At 45.1% G+C, this 25,881-nt stretch overlaps 2 protein-coding genes and 1 long non-coding RNA gene across 4 annotated transcripts in view; 1 reads left to right on the forward strand and 2 right to left on the reverse strand.

Moving 5' to 3' along the window:
• Positions 1-1,662: 1,662 nt before the first annotated feature.
• PDCD2 (programmed cell death 2) lies at positions 1,663-10,582 on the reverse strand. The gene is made up of 6 exons (XM_019479811.2): positions 9,409-10,582; positions 9,088-9,324; positions 6,442-6,639; positions 5,186-5,301; positions 4,302-4,421; positions 1,663-2,215 (listed from the first exon to the last, which is right to left on the reverse strand). The coding sequence occupies exons 1-6, from the start codon at positions 9,758-9,760 to the stop codon at positions 2,054-2,056; spliced, it is 1,185 nt and encodes a 394-aa protein (XP_019335356.1). The 5' UTR covers positions 9,761-10,582; the 3' UTR covers positions 1,663-2,053.
• LOC132244212 (uncharacterized) lies at positions 9,251-11,894 on the forward strand. The gene is made up of 2 exons (XR_009455774.1): positions 9,251-9,286; positions 10,718-11,894. It is a non-coding gene; the product is annotated as an uncharacterized LOC132244212 (long non-coding RNA).
• Positions 10,834-25,881, reverse strand: part of GNPAT (glyceronephosphate O-acyltransferase) — a 49,361-nt gene continuing 34,313 nt past the window's right edge. For both annotated transcript variants that reach the window (XM_019479809.2, XM_006275161.4), the window contains exons 10-16: positions 23,395-23,640; positions 22,077-22,156; positions 17,232-17,372; positions 15,090-15,189; positions 14,901-14,994; positions 11,891-11,952; positions 10,834-11,151 (exon numbers count right to left, since the gene is read on the reverse strand). In XM_019479809.2, coding sequence (XP_019335354.1) covers positions 11,108-11,151; positions 11,891-11,952; positions 14,901-14,994; positions 15,090-15,189; positions 17,232-17,372; positions 22,077-22,156; positions 23,395-23,640 — 767 coding nt within the window. In that variant the 3' untranslated portion in view covers positions 10,834-11,107. The remainder of the gene's footprint in view (positions 11,152-11,890; positions 11,953-14,900; positions 14,995-15,089; positions 15,190-17,231; positions 17,373-22,076; positions 22,157-23,394; positions 23,641-25,881) is intronic.

The following is a 25,881-nucleotide window of genomic DNA, read 5'->3' on the forward strand; positions in this document are numbered from 1 at the left end:
TAGACCACTCCATAATTCTAGTGAGCGTAAGCTTTTATCAAGGCATCTGCATCAAAATATTTGGTCAGCTAATATGCTGGATAACCAAAGTTGCTGTTTCTCTGTATTCTCAGGTGCGCACGCAAAGAAGTCAAGCCACCCCTACCACAATACTCTGTAATGATTTGAAATGTGCTTTTTTCTTGGTGAGAGATTTAGAAACCTAAAATGTAGTCAGTAGAACTGGGGTACTTTAGGGGGTAGATTTCATATTTCCACCCCTTCTCCCCTCCCCAAAGACTGAGGGTTTGTCAACTAGCTAGGGGAATTTAGAGCTACAGCAAACAGCTGGAGTGTTACTTCTCTCTTCCACAGCCTGGTTGCTGCAACTTTTGTTTGAAAGGTACCATGTCAGCAAATACCAATGAGCAAGGCCGGAGGGTCCCTTGAAGCAAAACTTCCAGCAAGCAGCTCCACTTGTGAACCTGTTCCAAATTAAATGAGCTGCAAACCACCTTGTACAGTAGAAGCCAGATCATTCCTGCCTACTTGAAAACTAAGTTGTCTGCCCTGCTTGACCCTGGTCCATAGTAAACCATTTTATGAAACAGTGAAGTAGGGGTACAGCATGTAAGTGTCCTACGCAAGACTACAAAGAACATGAGCTGCACAAGGAATGTTTTCACAGGTAGAATAAATTCGTAGTAGAAAGCCAATTCCATCATAAAACTTCCATCTCTAACATTGATCGACTGGAGTGCAGCTCTACATTAAATGAACATGAGCCACCAATTCAGTGACATAGCTGGCAGAGCTAATCAAACACTGCCATCCATCTACTGAGGCATCTCAAGCAAGGATGTCATCCACCCGCTCTAGTCAGCCTTGGTGAGACTGCTGCTGGAGTTCTGCAGCCAGTTCTGGGCACCGCACTGCAGGAAGGATGTGGAGAAGCTCAGAGAGTCTAAAGGAGGGCCATGCACATTAGCACAGAAAGGCCTTGAGACCAGGTCATATGAGGAGGGTGAAAGACTTGGGACTGTTCAGCCTGGTGAAGGCTGCCACCACGTCCTCTCTGAGCATCTATTCACCAAGGGCCCCCCAGGGGAGGACAAGAAATAATGGGCATAAGTTGATTGATGATCACTTCAGGCTAGACTTAAGGAAAAGCTTTAAAAGTTGAGTGCTGAGGGTTTGGAACAGGCCCCCCCACAGAGGTGGAACAGTCATCCCACCCTGGCAGTCTTCAAAAAGTGTCTTTATGCCCACATTGCTGGGGTCATCTGATCCCAGCAGTCTTTCCTGCCCAAGTGGAAGGAGGTTGAACCCAATGATCTGTAAGTCACTGTAAATGAATGTTAGCTTTTCAGGGTATGGCCCAAGTTATCCTAAAACTCCAGAGCCATTGACTACTACTGCAAAATACTCAGTTACCATCTTGGCTTCATTTCTTTCTTAACAGAAAAAAAATGTACACTCTGCACAACAGTCTAACATTATAAGCTATATTATCTCCTAACTACTACACTCAATGGAAGTAGAATCATCAGAGTAACTGGGTTTCAGATACCACCTTAGGCTATTTAAAATTCAGAGAGTTTCATCTACTTCTTTCATAAAAGGATATTACAGGCTTGATTTTAGGGATTTGGTCAGTAAAAATCATCTTACAAAATACACAAGTAATAGAAATGTTAATTTTTAATTTCAAATAAATATTTATAGATACATCCAGTATTCTGCTAAGAGAATTGTATTGTGAGATTAACAAGCTGTAGTTTGAAACGGAACTGTTTGGTTTCACTTGTGCATGCTGAAGTGAACTGTACAATACAATACACAGAGGGTGGAAAGAAGTTGACAAGATCCACTTTAGTTCCTCCAGGCCATCTTTAACTGAGAGTTGCCATTTAACTGCAATAGATGAATGCCCAGGGTCATATAGAACAAGTGGCTAGTTCAGTTGAATTTTTGCAAATGTGTACACATGTGCACTGAAGTATGAAAGCCTAGTTCAGAGACTAAAGCAGCCACCCTGAACTTGGAGAATCCAAAGTCAATTTCTTTGTCAAAGTTAAACAGAGTCTGCAGTGAAATCCTGCTTCCATACAAACTCCTCAATGTACCCGCCTCCTTGGTTACAGTTTTCAGCACAGGTATAAACTACTAACGTGCCCCAGTCAATGCTTTCTTCTAGGCTGTCAACCTTCAGGTGGTTCAGCAGCTGTGGCATAACCTTCAGATCACAAAATACAATATGTCAATAAATGCATTAGATAAATGCTGTAGCTTGTTACTAAGACAGTGCTTCCCAACCCTTTCCTCAGCATGACTCCATTTAAACACTGGAAATTTTTTGCAACCCCAAAATGATTCAGACAAAATCAACACCCCCTTGGGTGGCACAGCAGGAAGTAGAGCCTGTGAGGGGAGGGGAGGGGAGGGGAGTGGGCTCCCAGCCCTGCTATCTGATCCCACCTCCCTGGGGGGCCTCTACAGCCCAGTGGGCAGGATCCTGTGCAGGAGGGTGGGGAGGCTCAGTGCCACTGCCAGGACCCATGGCAAGGCACCCCCCTGCCCACCCAGCAGTGGCAGCAGCACAGAACTGTTCCCCCTGCTCCTGCCACACAGGCAAGCAGGCACAGGGCACCTCACCATTGTGGTACAGCTGGTGGGCTCTCAGCAGCAGCACCAAGCTTCCCCACCCCACTCTGCTCTCTTGTGCAGCACGTCCCAGAGGCCAGGGAGGGACGGCAGCAAGACGGAGCCCAAAGCCCATATCTGCTCCCACCCTGTGCACAAATCTGGGGGAGCATGTGCTCCCCTCATGCCTCCCTCCCCAGGAATGTGAGCAGCCAGCCCCCCCGCCACAAACTGCCCATGGCTCCATCCTGTTCCTTAGACAGGCCCCATATCCCAGCCCTGGCCCACCCCCCACCCTCAATAAGTTTACCTGGAGAGAGCTGCAGAAGCTGCTCTCCACACTGCCTGGCTGCCATGTGCATGTGTGCACATGCACATGGCACCCTCTTCCTGCTCCCCCTACCCCCAAGCAGGCCTTTGCAGGCTGGAACACTGCCAGCCTGCAAAAGGAACCTGTTGTTTCCTGCTTATTTCTCAGATTTTCATCATAATTGGTCAACACTGTTGAATGTCTTTGCGAATCCAAGTGGGGTCATGACCCCAAAGCTGGGAACTGCTGATCTAAGGGATTAGTCTCCCTCCCATAGGAAATCTTAGCTTGTCATCCCCAATGTATTTTATGTATTTGTATCAACACCTAGAACTTGCATAGCTAATTATCATTTATAGCTGGAATAAAAAGATGATTAAGGGGGGGGGGGGGTTTATACAACCGATTCTTCTGAAATAAAACTTTTCCTTATAGAGAACATTTTGAATCTTGTTTTAAGATTTGTGATTTAGAACAAAACTAATTTCAAAAATGCAAAATTTTCCACATAAAGAATTCTGCTTCCTATACAATAATACTAACAGTGCACTAAATCCTTGCTAACGTCCTAAGACCAGAGTGATGGGTTATAGATTCATAGATGTTAGGGTCGGAAGGGACCTCAATAGATCATCAAGTCCGACCCCCTGCATAAGCAGGAAAGAAGCCGGCTTTCCCTGGCTTCTTCAGGACTAATTAACCAGATTTCACTTGGCTCCAGGGATCTGCATTCACTAACTAACAAATAAATCTCCAAGACTAATTAACTCAGATTTCATTGCATTCATTGTATCCGCACATAGGGAAAAGCTCTTCCTGTTGGTCAAGTCAAAGCGCTGGTTCTAAGAGGTGATTTGGCACATCAGCCTAGAACCAGGGAAGCACAGATTACCAATGCCCTCAGTTTTTCACTCTGTCACCAATGTAGAGTAAACTCTCTCCACCCCTAAGGGGTAACAGTAAGCATGAGTTTGAATCTCATGATGGTGGCACACATAGCTAAAGACTACTGGTCCACATTAGCAAGTTTTACGTTTAAACAGCGTAACTGTCAAAAACAAATCCAGATGTGATCCCTATTCACCTGGTTCCTATTGCTACATCCAAGAAACTGAACCCATGCCGTGCTTCCGAGACATACTTATCACTTTACAGGCTACAAAACCATACCAGGATGAAAGGTGCTGCCACTTATGATAAAGTCCCATAAGAAAGAATAGTTACTTTAGCTATTAACTAAGAGCTAATAGATAATTAATAGCAGGTTCTACACTTCTGCTGTAGCCATAGGCAAATTATCTGCATCTCAGACTTAAAATAGGCTCTTAGCTATACCCTAAGAACAATATCCTGGAATCAGTTTACATACCTGGAATTCAAATATCCTCTTGGCACCACAAGAACAGTTTGGGATATCTTTTGCTTCAGGAATATTTTCACCTGACACCCAGATAGGGCCACCTCCTCCTCCTCTGCAGTATCTGATGATCTGAAATTAAATGCAATTTAACTAGACAAAGCTATAAACATGTGGACACTGATGAAGTTTTTTCTACTCCCCCTCTTGCATCTGTTTGCAAATGCCATTTTCATTGTAGTTTCCAAGCTGTATTATTCAGAACAAGTGGTTTTAGCAAGACTAAAGAATGCAAATGACAGAATTTCCACCATCCCTTTTCCCTTGATACAGCAATGCTTTGAATTTCTTAACAAAGGGTCTTTAAGCTGTAGAATGAGGCTCTTAGGCTCTGCAGTTCTGCGATGAAAGCCAGGCAGGCAGATTGTGACTTTGGAAAAATCTGCCTAAGGAAGCAGGCAGCAAAGGCTGGAAGACAACCCAGGTCTCCCATTTTGTAGCTCTAAAACAAAGCTAGAATTGCAGGGGGGAAATAGCAAGATGAGCACATGAAAGTAAGTGGATGCTGTTCACTTTTCCATCATCCCCTCTCTGAGGAAGGGCAGCAGCCTTGCCTTTCACTGTGGGTTCCTGCTTCATGCAGCCCTCCCTTTGATTCACATTCCATTTTCCCTTAAGGAAATGAGACCTCAGGTCTGTGAAACTCTCTCCTATGTTGGTAGGGATGCAGACTGGATGATCTAGTCTCTTCATATCTCAGACCATAAGCTTAAGATATTAAAAGCATAACTTGAACAAACAAAACCAGAATACTGCAACTGCCTTGAGGCCGTGATGTTCTATACTCCAAATATAAACCACACATACATCTTTTGACAAGACTGTTATATTTTCACCTGCTCTGGCTCAGCAGCTATTTGATTCTTGAACTTTTGGAAGATCTTATCTTCTAGAGTCTCATGTTTTGCCATTGCCTCCAATTGTTCTTCATCTAGTGGCTCAAACACTTCACCTAACCACAGAAGACAGACAAATACAGATTGGTACAAGATTGTCAAGGTTAAAACAAAAATACTATTATTTACCTGTCTTAACCTCAAAAAGGCACATCAAAACGTGTAACAGCCATGTAAGCAGGCTGCATCATCAGAAAGAAGATTGTCTTTTTTAGGATGCCAACTGACTAAAGCAGCTTTGTGTCCAGTTCGTTAATTCCTGTAGCATTTTCAGCATACATTCCAGTAGCAGAACGTTAAAGGCATGACAAAAAAACCAGAAAGAATTAATTTAGGGAAATCTGTCTCAAACCTGAGGCACAAAGTCTGATGAACTTTCTGGTAGTGACACACAGAGCTCGTTAGCTGTAGTGTAAAACCGTGGCAGTAAATTTACAACTGATCATGTAAAAACTGAAGGGGCTTCTCTATTGGCATACCATCCCCAGCGTTGATCTCTCATATTTAACATGGCCAAACCACCTCTTTCACTTGAGTAAGTTGAGCCCAAAGTTTTAGACATTAATTAAATGGTTCAATTATCAGTTTAAGCATGCCACATTTTCTGTTGTCACAAACTCTTCAAAACACATGCTGTGCTCAGTGAGTAGCTTCAAACAATTTCACTGGCCTTTCAGGAAATAGGTCTGGACTTTAATGTTTTTTTTATTTCAGTTACAGCGAGCTGAAGCATTTTCAAGCATATTAAACTTTTTTCCCAGCACACACAAGGTTATGCACAGCCTATGAAAAGCATTTTAAAACCTGTTAGTTACAAGCAGTCTCCAAAAAATACACCTGGGCACCCAGAGAAGTCAAGAAGCTTCCCTACACAACAAGGACACTGGTTCAGTGCTATAAATCTAACCACTGGTGACCTTAATATCTGGCTGTTCAGTAACACTTCATAAAAGGTCATTTCTATCAATCCAATTTTTTTTTTTTTTTTTTACATGCAACAATGTCTAATGAGGGATACAAGAAAAAAGCGAGGTTACTACAACCACAAAAGAATTAACCTTTTTCAGTGATTAGCTGTAGACTTTTGTGGTTCACATGAAGTGTTTCACTTCTGAGGACTAAATATTTTAATCTGTGAAGCACCAGAGGATGCAGGTAGGGCAGATCCCTCTTGGCACCCAGGTTCTACTCCTTACCGATACCACCTGCAGCTTCCAATTCATGTTTCTTGGGATCCTTCTGTGAATCTCCATCTGTGGGACTGTCATCAGGTTTTGCCTTGTTGCCATCAGGCTCCACTTCACTATCAGAGGACTCAGTTTCCTCGGGTTCAATTACAATTTCATATTCTGGGAAAAGGAACCCATGGTCTGGGATCTCTGTGTCCGACTGAGCTATAAGACATAGAAGAACAACCAGTTTTTACCCTTTCATGCCATATTTCCTGTTCCCTCAAGAATAACACATTACTGACTTCACCCTCCCAAATATTCCACTGTTGACACTAAGGAACTCGTGAGAAAGTGCAGCCAATTTCCATCTGGCACTGCAGAAGGGACTCAATCCTTCTAACACAAAATCATGTTGAAGCCACAAGCCTTGTCCAGGCTGCAGCTGTCTCTGTCCCTAGACATGTTGGTAGCAGCCAGTGGCCAACACAGCAAACGACTTCGTTTATGTCTTCAAGGCTCCACTCAGCAGCTGTACTGGCAGGCCATGAAGTGTACCCTGGCAAGCACTAGCTGCTGAAGGCACCCTGAGGACTCAAGTGCATCTACAAGTGCCTTCTGCTGCCTGCAGAGGAGGAGCAGGTGATTTTTTTGGCTTAGAGGTGAAACATGGCACTGCCTGCAGAAAGCAGGTGCTCTTGCTTCAGAGCACAGCCACCATGATGGGGTTTCCAGCATGAATGGAGTCAAGTCTCAGGACAACCGTAGCACTTTCTTAACAGAAAGATCTTAAAGGTCTGTCTGGGCAGGACCCAGGAGGATAGAAGCCGTGGGAGGGGGAGGAACAGATAGAGCCAGGCAGCGCTGCCACCTGAATCAAGTGAGAGTTATCAGACAGAAGTAAGGCAAAAGACCTCAAGAGATCATCTAATCTAACTAGGGATTGAACTTGTTGGACTAGATGATCTCGAGGTCCCTCCCAGCCTTACTTCTCTGTAATTCTCACTTGGTTCAGGTGGCAGTGCTGCCCACCTCTGTCTGTCCATCCCCCCCTGCCAAAACCTGCAGCTTCTGCCCTTCTGGGTCCAACTAGAGGAGCAGAAGAAAAGCTAAAAGGTCATCTGTTCCCTGGTGGGCGAATGGGTTATTAAAACTGTAGGCGAACAGTAGCTCACAAAAGCTTCTGTATCTCTTGCAGAGGCACTACTACCCTGCCCGACCTCAGCCAATCACCGCACACCACCTCCCTCTGACAGGAAATGCCACCAAGGGGGAAGGGAGGTACAAGAGCCGCCTCCTCAATTCCTAGCAGCAGCTCCTGAACACACATGAATAGCAAAATCCTTCCCACCTCCAAACAAGGCCTGATCCTTACCCAGTCCCCCACCTGTGTGTATACACAAAGGCATCCCCCACATGCAAAACTTCTCCCAGCCTTCAAATGGGGCCTGATTCTTATCCAGTCCTGACATACATACACGCAATACACCCGTGTACACTTCCCCACACACCCCTGCACATGTGTGTCTGTAACATTATATATGTGCACACACCTTCTGCAGCAGCTCTGAATCAAGAATGAGAGACAAATCTTAATTACTTTCACACATCTAGAGAAATTTCAGATTTATAGTCTGCCAATTAACTCCTCCCCCCCCCGTCAAACAAGGCCCGATTCTTACCCAGCCCTGCACTACACACACCCCACACACACTATGTCTACACTAGAGATGTGAAGGCCCAGAGAAAAAAAAACAGAAAAAAATTTACATAATAATTTTAGGTTGTTAACGTAGCAAAGTGAATTTATCTCTGTAAAGGGTGCTAGGAAAATAAGTATTGCATATATTTCAATTTTTCCCAAAATTGCTTTTTTTCCAGGAAAAAAACAGGTTTTTTTTCACAGCTTCAAAATTCCCAGTAATTTTATACCTCTATTCTACACCCCCCAAAAAAGTCATATATACACCCCCCCAAAACCTCCCCCACCCTTCCAACAGGGCCTACTCCTCACCCCCCTCTACACACATCCATACATATAGACACACCCTCTATGACACACAATATGTATGCATGACATGTGTAACATCCAGGGGTGTGTACATGCTATATCTATCTCTATAGACATCTCTCTCTACCTCTATCTATATGCGCATGTGTGGAAAGACAAAAAGACAGATATGTATATATGCGTGCACATGCGTGATGCATGTAAAGTGGTGGTGGTATGTGTGTGTGGAGACGGGTGTGTGTGTGTGCGCGCGCATGTGCGTATACACACTATGTAGGGGTTTGTGGCTGGAGATATACATATATATATGTGTGTATGTATGTGTTTGTGTGTGTACACAACGTAGTGGTGTGTATTTGTGTGCGGAAATATATATTGGATGGGGTGTGCGTGTATCTAGACATATAAAATGCATGCATGTAGGAACATATATGTATACAGTGTGTGCACGTGCATGCATTTTATATACTGTATACAGCTGTGTGTGCATATAATGCAGGAGGGGTGCGGCAATGTGTGTGCATGCCCACGTTGTGATGCAGGGCTACACCAATCTCTCTCTCTCTCTCCACAAACCACCCCCCCCCCCATCTCTCTCTGCGCGCACACTGCGCAGGGCGCGAGGAAGGGCAGGAGCTGCGTGCCCCCTGACCTGACCTGACCTGGCCTGCAGCGGCGGCGGTGTCCCGCGGCCCAGTCGAGCTCCTGGTGCGCGCGACCGCAGTAGTTCGCGGCCCGGCAGCGCGCGCACCTCTTGGGCGCGAGGCAGCCGCAGACGCGGCACAGGGCGGCACCACTGCGCAGGCGCGGGGGCCTGGCGGGGAGGGGCGCGGGCGGCAGCAGCGGTGGCGGTTCGGGCGGGTACGTGGCGTTCACGCGGGGCAGCTGGTTCCGGAACGCTGCGGGGAGGAGAGAACGCGGAGATGTCACCACAAGCGCGCGGGCAGGCCGGGGCCAGCCCGGGGGAGGGGCGGGGATCTCACCGCGCAGCGGGCAGGTGCCGGGTGCGGGGCGGTGGCAGGTCGGGTGGCGGCAGCAGAAGAGCAGCAGTGTGCGGTGGAAGGCGTCGGGGCGGCCGGCGAGCGGCGCGTACAGCTGCAGCAGGAAAGCGCAGGGCCGCCCGCAGCGGCCGCAGCTCAACGCCGCGGGGTCCGGAAGCCCAGCCTCACCCAGCCACGCTGGCCACCCTCCCACCTTGCTGGGGAACTGCGCGCTGCCCAGGCGCCAGCCCAGCGCCGCCTCCACAAAGCCCAGTTCCACGCGCGAGCCCATTGCCACGCGCTCTCTGCTTCCGGGCCGCGCCGGAAGTGCTGCGGCGCGGCGCCTATGCGTCATACAGTGCGCTCGGCCTTCCCTCAGGCCGGAGCTGCGCCCTTGCTAAGTACATCCGGGTTCTCAGAGCGGAAGTGCACCCGACCCTCCGCCGCGAGGTCGCCGTGACCAAGCACCTGCGGCCTGGCTTCCCCCCACACCGGAAGTGAAGTGGGAGGAAGCGCCTCCGGTGCTGGAGCCAGGTTCCGCGCGTGGAGCCGCCCCTGGCCCGGACTGCGCGTTCCGCCTCTCCTGCTGCACGTGACACGTACCGTGTACTAAATGCATACCGGCCACTTGTGCCAAGTGATTCGCACACTCAGTCGGACTCCAGCTGCACCGTGTTTGTACTTGGCAATGTTTAAAGCCTGGAGCTGCTTTGTATCCAAATTTAATTTGAATGTGTAGCAGGGCACCCGGCCGCCCACACTGGGGCACAGGAACAGAGCACATGACCCCTGGCAGCCAGTCACCTTGCCCGTTGCTTCCAGCCCGGAAAACAAGAGAAAGAGCAAAAACTAGAGCATTTGATCTCATTTTAAAAACCTGCCTGGACACAAGGATGGGACCAAAAAAAAGACCACGTCCCAGACACCTGGTAGTCCTAACACACTCACCAGTTCAAGCAGCCTCACTGATGAAACATGCAGCTAAAGCCTCATTCAGCAACAAAAGTGCAAATCACTTCACACTGCAAGGCCTGGCCAGACAGGTGCTGCTTGCATGTGAAGGACCCCCAGCATGGCTTTGCCTCCCTTGCCAATGCTGAGGCAGCTCTTGTGCAGCAAGCAGGGGTGACTGACATGCTGGGTTCCCTCTTGATGCCAACTAGCAAACAGAAATCAAGCAATAGGACAGATGCAGCCTCTTGCCAGGGGCGTGGGACACCTGTTGTGAAAGAGGAGCAGAACAACCATCTCAGACACGCAACAGCCTGCAACCTGCTTTTCTAAACTGTCCTTTTTAATGTTAAATCTTTAGATCCCTGTTACAGTTACGTACTGACGAAATACTTTGAAACCAACCATGTCATTGTAAGCTTAGGTAAGTACTTAAGTAGATGTGACTATTTTTTTCTTTAAATATATAATCCAAAATATGTAAGGTTTAATTTATTATTTTTTTTTTTTTTTAATAAAAAGGTACAAATGTCATTCTGAACATCAGTGCTGACAAAGTTCCTAACTGGTGATGAAAGTATTCCACCTGGAGAACATCCATTCCCTCCCCCTTTTGCATACTCAGAATTCCCAAAATGGAAAGGACCAGATGTGTGGCTCCTGTGGCATCCTACCCATTTTCCATTTCAGGACTGTTCAATGTTTTTTGCAGCTTATTCTGTCCACAGTCACCATGTAAAACCATTTAATATTAAAGTCTTGCAGTCGCAGGTTTTATCACAGGTATCCTGGAATCTAGGGATGAAAAAAAAATAGTAGTAAACTGTATATATGGACAGCTAGAATATTAAAAGCATCATTCCATAAAATTCCTTATTCTCCATAATGCTTTTTATTTAAAACTAGGTAACAGCAAAAAAAGGTTTAAAAAAAGACAAGATGTGGTCATTTATGCAAGCAAAAACATGTAACTGGCTTACTTCCACTCAGAGCTCATGAACACTTTTATTGCATCTACCATAATGAATCACCAGAAGTGACATGTGATTTTTCTTAGGAGTTAACTATGATTTTCTCTCCCAAGTACCCTATTTACCCACATTCAAGATAACTTTGAATTTAAGATGACCCCCCAATAATTAGATTCTATACACAGAAAATTTATAAGTGTGGTATAATTCTCTCTCAAATTTGCCATACATTTTTCCCCAGAAAGCAGCAGTGGGGGTGAAAGGGACAAGACCCAAGAGGCAGGGGACTTGCCCCTTTCCTGACCCTCTCACGCCTTGCCTCTCCCCCAGTACCTGTGTCTGCCAAGTGCCTGCCCCCCACCACCATCTCCCGGTTAAATTCTTCTGTTGCAAAGAACCCAGAAGGACCCAGCGGGGTCAGAATGTGTTTGACCCTGTGGATTCCTCATTGAAATCTCTGTGTTTATCTGCAAGTTGTAAAGCATGTATAAGTGCTTGTACGATGTAGCACCCTGACTGAGAATCACTATGTTAGTCTTATAGCAGTAAAAGACCATGCTTACCTAACATGTCAGCTGTTTTATTGAGGGCATCTTTCTTTACAGCGTATGTCACACCATTGGTCCTAGATCAGAAAAAAAACAAAACAAAAACAGCAAGACTGTTACTCTTTTGGAATTGAATCATTAATAATTGTCATTATTCATATTATCTATAAAATCAAATTTTAACTCCTTTTTCCCTTAATTGCATCAATATTATCTATGTCCTGAGCTCCAGAAGGCCTACTGATGATGCGCCATGGATATTTTAAACAAATACTACTGAAGGATAGTTTAAATTGTAGAACATTTCCCCCCTTCTTGTGTGTGTCTCCTACCAATGCTTACTAGCAAGGCAGACTACTAAAAAAATTAACTGAAACAGTTCCTTGGCAAATGTAACTCACTACAAGCTCTAATAAGTTGCAAGAATTTACACCAGGGATGTCCAACTCACCCCAGGCACTGGGCTGGATCTATGGGGCTACATTCAGGCAGCATGGAGCCAGGGGTCTTGATCAGTGAAGAGCCAGGGCTGTGAGGAAGCACAGGGCTGAGGCGGGGCAGTGGGATGGAGGTGTAGGCATGCTGCTCCATGGAACTATGTTCAGGAAGCAGCACAGAGCTGGACCCAGGTGCGTGCAGCAGCATGAACAAGGAAAGGACTATGGATGGCAGCCCCCTGGCTCCATGCCACTGTCCAGCCATAGCTCCATGCTGACACGTCTCCAGATCCATAATGCCTGAACACAGCCCCATGCAGTCACGTGCCCTGTGCCACTGCCTGGCGGTCCAGAACTCTGACTGGTCAGCAGTGCCATGGCAGGCAGCAGTGTGAAGGCAGGCACATGGCAGGCAGCAGTGTGAAGCCAGGCACATGCACTTCCACTATCCCACCAGACTGCAGGTGGGCCAGATGCAACAGTTCCTCAGACTGGATGTTTGACACCCCTGGTTTAAACTAATTTGTTTCAGTTGATGATCTCATAAGCATTTTTTGGTGTCGTCACAACTAGATGTTATGAAAAGAACAAGATCAGAACAGTACCTACTACATATACTTTCCGAGTGGTCTACATATCGAAACTAACGCATTCTCACCACATCCCTGACCAGTAGGGAAGTTCCAGGTTTTACAACTTTTACACAAGTGTTCTGACTACAAGCAGGTTGTTGGCTATCTTGAAATCTGAGGGTTTGGGATGAAAAGTCACCCAATCAGACAAAGTCACAAAACAGAGACTGCCTGCTCCCAGTGTGCTGGGTAACTTAATGGTTTATAATGTACAATTTGAAAAATGTCTGTTAGCAGATTCTTCATAAATGAAGGGCTAAATATGCCTGGTGAAATACTGCACATTGTGGGAGTCCCTTTCTTCCCTCTCTGCTCCTGAATACGATAAGAATCTCATAATATGTGACCGTGTCTACGCATTCAGTTAATGCAACTGAATATACTCCAGCTCCATTTAGACCAGAGTAAACCGGAGTAATCCTGATGTCACTATCTATACATCTGTTTACGCACAGTACTTTACTGAACTGCCAGATGCTACCTGTATCTGATGGGACTAACCAGCAGTGCATTAAATTAGCCTACTGCATCCTAACTGCTGCACACATTTAGACAGTGAGACTTTACTCTGCAACAATTTAGTCTAATGCACAGTAACGTCTCATGTAGACACGCCCTATGTGTACATTTTGTACATTATACATTTTAGGTATCACACTCTTTTTGAATAACATTAACTGATTTCAAGTTTTACTAACTTGCCACTTTTTTCTGGTCAAAGTCAGATAATTTAAGTGTAACATCCATTTAACTTGATTTGTGATGTTAAAGCCAAAGTCAATACTCCAGTGAGATAAGGATGACCTGTTTATTATGCTGCCCATAAAATTTCTCTTAAAAAAGAGATAGATATTTGAGCATATTACAAAATGCATGTGTACATTGAACACAATCCTGTTTATCTGAATGTCCTGCCAGGGACCTCCAAAACAGCCAGATAAGGGGTAAAATGAAGGAGGAACCAGCTACTGGCATTGTAAATTCCCTATTTTGGGTTCCACAAGCCACATACAATGAAAAGATGACATCAAGCTTTTAAAAGCTGCAGATCTTATTTCAGGAAATTACTGTATTTACCCAAATCCAAGATGACTTCAAATTTAAGATGACCCTCCAATAATCAGATTCTAGAATATGGAAACTTCATGGGAAAATTCTAAATGTGTTACCATTTTCCATGTCTAGAATCTAATTATTGGAGGGACATCTTAAAATTGCACACCCCCCCGCCCACCACAAAGCAGCAGCCAGGGGCAAGGGCCAGACCCCCCACTCCTTGCCCCCATGCCTGTGCCTGTTCCTTGCTTCCTGCCTCATTTGCCGCCTGATCTCCTGCTCCTTGGCCCCTTGTGCCTGCCCCCTGGTTCCCATCTACATCCCACACATCCCCCCTACACCCCCCAACTGCTTACCTTCTGGGAGCAGCTCTAGCTCCAGCACAGTCAGCAGTGGCCCCAACCCCAGCCCAACCAGGGGGGAAGCAGTGCTGGCAGCTCCAGGCCCAGCCAGATTAGGGCCAAAGGGATCAGAGCCAAAGGTCAGCAGCAGGGGAGTGGGGAGGGCAGGCAGCAGGGGAAGAAAGTAGGATGTGTGGTCTCCTCCATGCTTCCCCCCTCACCCCAAGCCACACACCTCTGGTTGTCCCCCTCCCCCATCGCACAAGCCACCCCAACAGCTCAGCTCCAGCTTTGACCCCAGGCTGAAGCCAAAGGTGAACCACCACCAGCCTCAGGCAGCTACTCAAATCTAAGATACCTTCCCTTCCCACACCCCATGATTGAAGTAAAAATCTTGTTTTGGAGTCAAGTAAATCTGGTATGTTGGATGTCATCCTTGCATATTTGCAGGCCTATTACAGTAATGCACTTACATAACCAACATTTGTGTCCACATACCCTAGCATCCCTCTGGAATTAATGCAGTTTTTACACATCCTAGATTCCTTGCAGTACTTACGTTTTCATTTTGTCCACGACATGTAGTCGCACAAATGCTGATAAGGCATTTTTCTGCACATCAGAAGACAACACCTCGTAACACTGAGAGCTTCCTAGAGAGAAAGCAAAAAGGCAATAAAAACTCTGCTCATTACCCATCTAGGAATTGTGCGTAAGGTGTCGCATCTCTACCACACGAGATACATACCTGTCTCGAGAAGCGGAAAAGCAAAGTTACGGATTCCAGATATCATCTGCTTCTCAGTGAAGGCCTCCTTTGCTTCTTTTGAGAGGTACCTGCAGATTATCTAAGAAACATTAAGCATATTCAGAAATCTCTTCCTTCAGTTTAATTTGTCTTTAATTAAATACATCTTTTAGAAATGGAAACATGGTATAATAAAGGAATAATATATCTTCGTAATAATCAGAAAGGAAAGATTCATTTTTATTAGGCTTATATATACACACCATTATATGAAGCATTTTACATTTTTAATGCTGTTTATGATTAGCAGTTAATAATAAGAACCCTAGTATTTACATCTAAAATTATTTAAGATCACATGGAATCATCATAGAAGCTGGTTTTTAGTCTCTGTGTTTAAGGAAATTGCGGAACCAGCAACAATGACCCCCATTTCAGCAGCACCTACTTTACGGATGGAAAAGGTAAGATACAAAAGTAGAGTCATTCAACTTAGTGGAAGAATCAGAAATAAATCCCTGCCCCACCACATCCCAGGTCTGTGCTCAAATTCAGGGGCTGGCAACCTATGGCTCTATGGCTGGATCTGGCCTGCAACAGAGTCCCCTGCAGTTGGGGATTTGTGGACGTCACATTCCAGTAGCCCTAGTCCCCTTGTCAGCTTCACACTCCCTCCTCTTGTGGGCAACACCACTTCTGCAGTGAGGGGTGTTGGCATGGCCAACAGAACCCTCATGCTGCAACCACTGACTTTTTCACTGCCAAATTTACCTTTGCTGATTGTCATTCTCAGCAATAATCAGCAGCTCCAGGGTGGGGGCGGGATCAGAGGGTCCCTACACTTGGCAGCCATTGCATTAATCCCCAAGCTGCTGGCTGCACTGACACTTCGCCCCATAGCAGCAGCATCTCTCATAGCAGAGGTGGGTAGGGAAAGGGGCATGAGGCTGGAGGACCTGGGTGCCTGGGATGTGACCCTCATGCTGCCTGTGGGCAGTGTACCGGGTGGGGGATAGAAGTGCCTGCATGCAGGCACAAATGACAGCCTGCCATTGTTAAAAGACTGCCACCCCCTGCTCTAATCAATAGGTTACATTGCCAGAGGTGGACACTGGATCGAAATAAACAGAGCATGCAAGAAGAATAAAAGTGAAAGGGCTTAGTTTTTGTGGGCTTCAGGGAAAAAATAATTTCAATAGACACCAATGGGGTGAAGCATTCTGACACAGGCTTTGGCACGAATTAGATCCAAACTCTTCTCCAAACATGTAATTACCTCCTGTATTTTGCATGCTAGCGCACTAACGGATTCACCAGCTGCTCCTCCTAAGGAATAATAATTAATCTATTAGGAGAAGGTTCCACAAGGAGTAGGCTATGTACATCCAGAGCACAGGTACTGCTAGCCTTCTCTTCCTCTTTTGACTGAAGCAAGTATTAAACTTCCCTACTTGTTTTTGAGGCACCTAAAGGAGGCCCTTCTCTCTTTATGCTTGGATCTGAGTGCTTGTTCCTTTACATTTCTCCTTTTAAGTGAAACTGCACTTCACAGTGATATGCTTACCCACCCATGCAGAGACACTTAGATATGGCTTGTCTGTGAGGGAAAGCTATTGCAAAATAAGCTAGGGTAGAAAATTTAAAATACAGACATTGCGGAATGGAGCAGATCAGCTGTGCAACTGCGTGTTGTGAAACACATTTGATCACTGGGCTGTTCCTGGCATGCAGCTGAGTTTAGCTCTTTCCACAGCAGACTAAATTAAACCACACAAAGGCACGCTTAGTGCAGAATATGACGAGCATCCACATAGGCCGTTACTGTGGGCATATTTGTGCAGACAAGCTCTAATCTATATTTCCAAATGGCATATTGCAAGGACCTAACATGGATGAAGGGAAGTGCCCCATCATTTTTTAAAACATGTCAGGAGTGGGAATGAGCATGTCTATATATGTATGTGAATTTACTACTGCAGTGCCCTTTGCTGTACTAGTACCAATTGCTAAGATGAGTGTGTGTGAGGGGAGGGGGGGGGAGGAGGGGGACGGGTTGTATCACAGAAGAACCAGGACATTTGCCACTCTCTCACCAAAATATACAACCTGGGACAAGAGAGAAGTTTGTACAGAACTGCATACCTGGTAACTTTCCATAAAAGGCCTCAACATAGCTGATAGGAAAGATACTGCAGCACTTCCTTTCTCTGCAACTAAGATTTCCTGTGCAGTGACTTGAATTATATCACATTTTGTGAGCAGAAAACATCCTTCTTCAAAGTCCTGGGGAAAGAAATGGTGTTATTGATACTTCTGCAACTTGGACGAGTACAATTAACTCTACTCATGAAAATTAACCACTTACTTACCTGAATGGATTTTTCAAAGGACTGAGCTAACACTCCCACATAATTTAAACAGTGGCTACAGCACCCTTTGGAAGTGTGGAGGACACCCGAGTCCCAGTCCCCATGGTTATTTACATATTTTATCTAATGACTGTTTAGTGTAAATTGCATTGTAGTCCTGGCAGCAGGGATCATAACCTAGGTTTCCCTTTTCTCAGAGGAGTGCCCTCACCACTGCCATGCTCCCTTTCCTTGTTCTCCCTCTGGTCCCAGGAGCCTTGCATTTCTTTCCACACAGTGGTCTGGGTTCAGCAAAAAGGAGAAGACGAGTAAACCTCAATGTAACCCTCAGCTTGGGATCAGAGGATTCTCCTGAGAGCTTGAAGACACAGATTTGACTCCCTTGAGGTGGTCCTAGAACTGCGGTCTCTTGACTTCTTCAGCAAGTGCCCTAGCCACTAGCTTGTCACACTAAACAGTAGCCATCCACAGTAGCTTTCTTTCCCCCTTCAACAGTACAGGCAACCCCCGCTTAACGTGGTTCCAGTTAGCACTACTTCGCTATAGCGCTCATTTAGAATTGATACCCGATTCTGCTGAGCGCTCAGCTAGTTTCGCTAGAGGGCTCAGTGGAATCGGAGTTTCGGCAGGCAGGGAGAAGCAGCGGCAGCAGCAGCAGTGAGTCGGAGGCGAGTGAGTGGGCAGGCATGAGAGCCCAGGGCAGGACGGCAGAAGCATGGGCCCAGGCAGATGCATGGTGCTGGAGTGGGCAGCAGGTAGAGACAAGTGGCTGTAAAAGAGGGGAGGAGCGCAGGACCCAAACCGGTGCCCGGGGCCTGCACCCAGGGTGGGAGGCAGGAGCATGGGGCCTGCGCTGGTGTGTGGGGCCCGTGTCAGGGCCAGTGGAAGCCCACACCCAGAGCAGGGTGGCAGGTGCACTGGTGCCCGGGCTGGAGCAGGCGGGGCGGGGGGAGAAGCGGCAGCAACAGAGGCAAGTAGCGCAAGCCCGTGCCAGTGCCTGGGCCGGCAGGGACCTGTGCCCAGAGTGGGGCAGCAGGAGCGCAAGGCCCGCGTCGGTGCCCAGCAGCAGGGGCCAGTGCCCAGAGTGGGGCCATAGTAGTGCCAGTGCTTGGGCTGGCAAGTGCGGCCGGAGAGGCCAGCAGACAGGCGAGGGGGTGGGGAGAGGCAGCAGCAGTGAGAAGCAGCGAGGAGGGTCTGGGCATGATCGTGGGACCCGTGCCTGCGCCCAGGGCCAGGACCGGCGGGGGCCCAGAGCAGGGCAGTGTCATGACCCAAAGGTCTGATTTTTTTGTGTGTGCTTCGGCACTCGAATTATCCCCGTGGGTTTACAACTTCGTTGCACGGAGGAGTTCTGCTGCGCAGAGAACCTGCGTGCAGGGGAGTGTTCCCGCCACTTTGCAGCAATCTTTGCAGGGTGCATTTCCTTTGCAACACAGAAATGCACAGTGCAAAGAGTTCCCGCTCGTCGTATGCAAATTCGTGCCCCGCAATTGGCTAGTTCTAAATTATTCACACATGGCAGCTAGCGATTGGCCTGCTAGCCGTATAAGAGGCTTGAGCAGTTTCCGCCCAAGCCGAAGAGGACTCCACATCCATCTCGTGGGGACTCTGGGTGTGCGCGGCAGGGTAATAGAAACCCTGTGTGTCGTTCAGAGGTGTTTGGCGGCCTGATCCACCGCCCACCTCTTCCCATCTTCGAACGGAGCCTACTATAAGACGTAACGACGAGTTTTATGCGCGCTTGTCCTGGACATCCGGAGTTTGTCTGCATGGAGCCTAGCAAGCTCCACGTGATTGTTCGTGTTCTGTCTGCGTGGAGCCTTGCAACCTCCACGTGTGTTCATGTTTTCTGTTGTAACCGCAACTCAAGCAAGTTCTCAGCCTACACCACGACCATCTTGGTGTAAGTAAAATAATCTTAAAATCAATCGTTACGTGTCTGTGCCTAATTCTAGCTCGGCGCCCGCCCTCTCCAACCCGGCCTGCCCGGGCTGCTGGCCACAGCCCGCGTGCAGAGCGATGAAAGCGACCCGGGGTCAGACCCGGCGCGCACAGGCAGCAGGAGCACAGACCTGGGCTGGAGCACCGGCAGGTGGGCCAGGGAGTGAGGAGAGGCAGCGTCAGGGCAAGCAGTAACAAATTAATCTCTATTTACATTCATTTCTATGGGGAAATGGGTTTCACTTAGCATGGTTTCACTTAACGCGCTCGGTTTTTCTGGAGCCAATTAAGAGCGCTAAGCAGGGGTTGCCTGTATTTTTGAATGAAAGTGGCCATGGCTTCATCTTCCATGCAGAACTTAACACGATCAGTGCACACTATGTGCACTCAGAGAATACTTCCTTGATTAGAGCCCTCAGGCAATTTTGGCATAAGGACACAGTTTGTAACTCCCAAACAGCCTTAAACATAAGCTAGGTACCAAGCTGGCCAGCACATCTAAGATGGCAACAATTCTGAGTACATGCAGTGGCAGAATTCCACGCCCAAGGAAGTTTAATGGAAAAGCAAAGGATGGCATTCTATCCTTCTCTGGACAGCTGGATTGAACATCTGGTTGTCTACATTATGGCTAGACAACCTTTTCTGGCTGCAGTTGAAATAGGTGGGCAGCAGGACCCAGCAACAGCTGAAGTCACCACTCCCTTACCCCGCTGATCCACAGCTCCCCCCATGTTTCCATGCCTTGGGTCTGACTGAATGGGGAAAGTGGGGAGATCATGCTGGGTCCTAGTGATGTGTTTCACAACACGCAGTTGCACAGCTGATCTGCTCCATTCTGCAATGTCTGTTTCTAGCCTAAGTGGTTAGGTAGGGGTTTTATAGATCACTTGCGCAAACACAAACATCTAAATTCTGTCTAAGCTGCATATCAGATGCTCAAGTCCTTTTGTTTGGATTTTGCCCTTAGAAGTCCATAGAAACTTGGTGCCCAATACCCTGTCAAAGACAGTAATACTGTAGAACGTCCTTATTTTGGCTCAAAAAAAGGCTGTTACATTCACATTAGTTTTCCTACTCCTGACTAGCTTCTGGTAGTATGCCATGCCACTTGCATCTCTGTGGACACATGTACATGAGACACCACATGCGCAGTAGATTAATTCTACTGCAAATTAGTGCAGCACGCAAAAACCGTGCTACCTACTGCAAATTCGCATCACCTAAAATGTGTGCGCCGGCACTACTTCAGAGTAGTGCTGGTGTTACTATGCATTTAGCTAGTACCTGTTATTATAGACACAGTAACCACCACGCATTAATGCACATGTAGATGTACCCAGTTAGAAATGCAAACAATGAATTAATAATTCAGGTCTAACGTGGTAAAAAATGTTACAGATGACATTCTCAGTGGCCCAATATATACAAATAGTTCTGGATTTAAGATATTGACAAAATTGCTAACAGCCTTTTCCAAGACTTTATTTTACTCTCTCTCTGTCAAATATACTTCAAATCCTAAACTTTTCTGCAATCTGGAAAATGCATAGTATTTTTTCTAAACTCAAAAATCATGGAAAGTATTGCAAGGGCTGTACTTTGTTCATAGTAAAGATTTTAATTACTGGTTTTGGTATAAACTTTTCCTCCAAGGCCTGTAAAATATTATTTAAACCATGGAAGTTTGCATGGGTGTATTTGAACTGTGTGTGGTCACAGACTGATTTTTTTAATAGAAATTTGTTACGTACTTTGCATTTGCTATTTTTAAAGTTTGCTACTTTACAGTACTATTAAAAAGTGTTCACCAAACTCGCTTTGTGATTAAAATCTACAATCTGATAAAAAATTGAGTCAAAACCTGAACTATTAGATGAATGGAAGTTTCATTGTTGAAGCAAGACCCAATTTTAGTATATGTACTGCCGAAGCAAGCGTAACATCTAATCCTCCTTGTTTTTAAATACAGGGTACATTCCATATTTGTGTAAAATGCATGAAACACTTTAGTACACCACTGTAACAAAGACATTCAGTAATCAAACCTCAGTTAGATAAAGTGAATTCTGTTTAATTTCTGGACAGGACAGCAGCTGCCACTCTATTCCACAGTACAACCACTGTACTATAGCTTCTGGGAAACGTTAAGTGAAATGCACTATATTCAGTCAGAACTCTAGGGAACATTTATGTAGGTGTAATGCAGTGAATTCATACTGCATTACAGTGAAAGGATTAATATCTCCTATTCATTGTGGGATGGGGAAGAATTTCCTTCACAACCACCTAGCTTGTTCTCTTCCCGAATAAGGAACTAGACATCTAAGCCCAGGCAAGTTGGATCACCCTCCTGAGCTAAGATGCCCAAGTTTTAGATGTTCAGTGTTTAAATGTAGGTACCTGTGGAACCTGTCTGAACCTGGCCCAAAATTCTTTAACGCCATGCTAAGAAACTAGTGCAAGACTTACTCACAAAGTTACCCTAAATGAACAAATGATCTATGTTTGGATTTTCCTTGACATCTTCCTCCCATGTACTGACCTAAGATTTGACAAGCAGAACAATTTCTGAAAATATCGTTTACTGAGAACCTTAAAGCTACTCCACCTTTCAGCCAAGGAAAACTTTACGGACCCTCATTTATTTTATTTAAACAAATAGGGAAGGTTTTACCTTCACTGCAATGCCAGGGAAAAAGATGAACTCATCAGAAAAAAGGTCTCGCAAAAAGCTGAAGCAGCTATAGACTTCCTCTGAAAAACAGATATTTGGGAGATACCATTTATTTAAGTTATTTGTAAATTAAGGAGTAAGCAGCTTTAAATACAAGGGGAAATTTCCAATAAGATTGCACTGTTTTAGCAAATGTTATTTTGGACATAACATCACCCTCAAAAATAAGCACAAACAGAAACCAAGTCATCATGGAATAGTCATGCCAATGTATATCATCCAACTAATAATTAACAATGGGAAAAGAGCTGGTTTGTATCTGTGCAATCTTCTTGAATGTGCAAACAATAAACACACAAACTTTTCATTAAATTTGTCTCAAACACCATTACTTGCACATAAAAAAAAGTTGTGGCAAGTACTACAGAAAGAAAGTCATGCAATCTAAAATGCTTTAGGAACACCAATAAGGAGATAGGGAGGGATTTGGAAATAGTCATACTGTATGTGGATAGGTACTCTATGATGCAGGTACTGAAGTGCAAACATGCAGTCTTAGCATACACTTGAAAAATCAGTCAGGCCTTACACTTACCAAATTTCTTTACAGACAGAGGTTAGCAATGTTAGTCTGAAGTCAGGCAGAAGGCAGGGTAGAGATGCACCTTATAGACTAACTGAATCAGAGATGCATAAGCAGAAGTGAGCTGCTGCTCATAAAAATTAGATGCTGAAGTGAGCTCTCGTCCACAAAAGCTTACACATCTGATTCAGTTAGTCTACAACTTATATCTCTAACTTGCCTTCTAAATTACTGTACATTTGTGTTAAACAACATACAAAAGGGGGTACTTTCAAACACGCTTCTATTATATAGTAGAATGTGGTTGAAGTTGGTCCTCTTAGGAAACATGCAACAAACATCAGAATGGCAAACACTTGCAGAGTATCTACTTCCAAACCAATACTAAATGGCAGATCAGCGCAAACAGTGTCAGGAATCACAGGATTCATCTTACCTTGACCCATGATTTCATACACTGCAAAAAGCATCTGGCCTAGTTCCCAGAGGACTGTTTTAACATGGTTGTGAAAATGGTTTGGCTTTGTGCTAGTATGAATAGGGACTTAAAATGGCTGCAAAAAAGCACAAGTCCGCTGCCAAATGGACCTCATCCAAAATGCTGGCATCAAGAGTCACAGTTTGATTTTCAGAGTTCAGCACCTACAGTTCCCACAGGCATTAGCTAACAGACTTAGTTCTCAACATCCCTGACAACCAGGCCATTAGGTTTGAGGTACTAATATAATAGAGTACCTTTTCTGAAGCTTTGTGTCATTTGTAACGCTACTGACACCAGAGCTGGACGCACAAACAGATTTAGCAACTGGTTCCTGTAGGACCCACACATGAGGATGGCAAGGGCTTGCTTAAAAACAAGCTCCTCCATGGCTCCTCCTTCACTGCCTTTATCATTTAAAACCACATGGCCATTGACAAGGATAAAAATGTTTGAGTGCAGGGCAAGGCAGGATGTGACTGCTTTGTTGGCACAAAGATGATCTAGGAAAAAAAACAGACAAACACCTGTGTAAGTCCAGAAAATGTGAAATGAAAAGTAACAGTAACCTTCCTCGTTTAAAAGTATGTCTGACATACATTCACATTGCAATATTTGTACTTTAGATAAATGGGTACTTCTAGGGACACTTCGAAAAACAGTTCAAGACAATGCAAGTTGGAAACAGATGGAGAAGAGATGGATTGGAAAGAGTAATTTCAGGCATTTCTGTAAATACAATATGCTACACTCCATCCCTTATAAAAATATGAACTGGTCTCCTTCCCTCACTGCAACCAAAAATGGTTAGATACCATTTGAAATCTCAGGAGAGACAGATAGACCGAACTACATTGGTAGTCTGTTTAGTAACTTTCTTCATTATATTTTAAAATACCACTAAGGGAAAAAAGAGGACCCAGAGAATCACACACCTTTCTACCAAATTTAACTCCCAGGAAGGATCTTGGGAGAAGTGATTAAACAATTGTTTTGCAAGAATCTAAAAAATATTAGTAATAAAACACAGCCAAAATGAGTGCATCAAGAACAGATCAGGCCAAATCAGTCAAATTTCCTCTTTGATAGGGTAAATGGTTCAATAGATAACAAGGAAGCAGAAGATATGATATGTCAACTTTAACAAGACTTTTCATGGTCTCAGATTGATAAAATATGGAAGCATGGCCTAGATGTAATCAATTGTGTGTACAACTGGTTGAAAAACTGTTCTCAGAGATTAGTTATCAATGGTTTCCTTTCAAACCAGAAGGGCATGCCCACATAAAAGACACAGGTCTATTCAAGGTCCAATTCTATTATTTGGATGATGGAATAACATTTGTGAGTAACACCAAGCTGGAGTTACTACAAACACCTGAAAGGACAAAATTATGATTCAAGAGTGACCTGACAAACTGGAGAGATGTTCTGAGGAAAAAATAAAAGATGAAATTCCATAAAGACAAATACTTAAATACCACATCTAGGAAGGAGAGACTGAATACACAGATAAAAAATGGGGGAATATCTGACCAAATAGCAGTATGACAGAAAAGGATCTGGAAGTTGTAGTGTATTACAAATTAAATGTATATCAGAATCATGATGCTGTTGCAAGAAAGCAAAATCTCATTCTGGGCTATATTAAACAGACATGTTTCCTGTAAGATCTAGGAGGTAATTATTGTATGCCCTGTGCTGGAGAAATCAAGGAAAAAGAATACCACCTAAGCGGGAGTGAGAAATCTATTATAATCTTTTGTATAATCGAAAAAGAGGACATGATCAATGGTTCACTTTGCTAACTGGAGGAAGGGCAAGAAGAAATAACCTCACTTTCTTACCAAAATCTTTAAAGTTGAATATGAGGAAAAACTTTCTAAATCACCAGGGTGACAGAACCCTGGAACAGGCTATATGGGTAGGCTGTAGAATCTGCTTCATTACTAGTTAGACAAGCATGTGTCAAGGATGCTTTAGGTGTAAGCAATGGTCTAAGTGCACCTGGTCCTGTCTCAGAACTGAGGCTGGACAAAACTATTGTGATTTTTTTAACCGAGGTCCATGGAAATAGCAAATGGCTAGTGTTACTTGGCCAATACAAATGGCTGTCTCTGGGCATTTTAAGTGGTGGTGACTGTATATTTAAGGAGAGAATTCTGGCTGAAGATCAAGCACTCACTGCAAGCATCTCAGGTTAGCAGGGAATTATCACTTAGACTTTTATCCCAACTTGAGGGAAAAATGTATTTTCAAGAACCTGCATATTATCATCCAGTCTATGAGAATATTATTTACATTAGAGACATTTCCTTGAAACAGCGACTGAAAAAACCTGTTAAGCAAACAAATCATAGCATCATAGTGCTTAGGGTTGGAAAGCACCTAAACAGATCATCAGGTCCAACCCAGGGTCGGACCTGCTAATTACTGACTAAAATGAGTACGTAATTAGCCCACAACTACAGTGGCTAAAAGCAGCTTTTGAGACTTGACCTTGTTAGGCCTTGAACAGACAACCACATACCCCTACATAATTTCTATCACTGTCAGAGGTCACACTGCGATCAGGAACAGAGACAAGCAGTTATGCTGGGGTAGCTGCACTTAGCAGGTAGCCATTACTGTATTTCAGTAGGCAGCCAGGGAGAGGTTAACATCCTGTGTACCCTTAGCAAACCAGGACAGAAACCCCTGTCCACGTGTAACCTACAGCAGTGGACTGGGTGAAATTTACCCCA

This window comes from Alligator mississippiensis, chromosome 1 (genome assembly GCF_030867095.1).
Source record: "Alligator mississippiensis isolate rAllMis1 chromosome 1, rAllMis1, whole genome shotgun sequence".
Lineage (NCBI taxonomy): Eukaryota > Metazoa > Chordata > Crocodylia > Alligatoridae > Alligator > Alligator mississippiensis.

What these genes read in the sequence shown, in the direction of transcription:
- PDCD2 (XM_019479811.2), bottom strand. Translation starts at nt 9,760, where the DNA reads ATGACGCATAGGCGCCGCGCCGCAGCACTTCCGGCGCGGCCCGGAAGC. An exon ending in CCGCCGCCGCTGCAGGCCAG is followed by an intron (nt 6,640 to 9,087) that starts GTCAGGTCAGGT and finishes TATGTCTTATAG; the next exon opens with CTCAGTCGGACACAGAGATC. An exon ending in TAGCTGCTGAGCCAGAGCAG is followed by an intron (nt 4,422 to 5,185) that starts GTGAAAATATAA and finishes ATTTAATTTCAG; the next exon opens with ATCATCAGATACTGCAGAGG.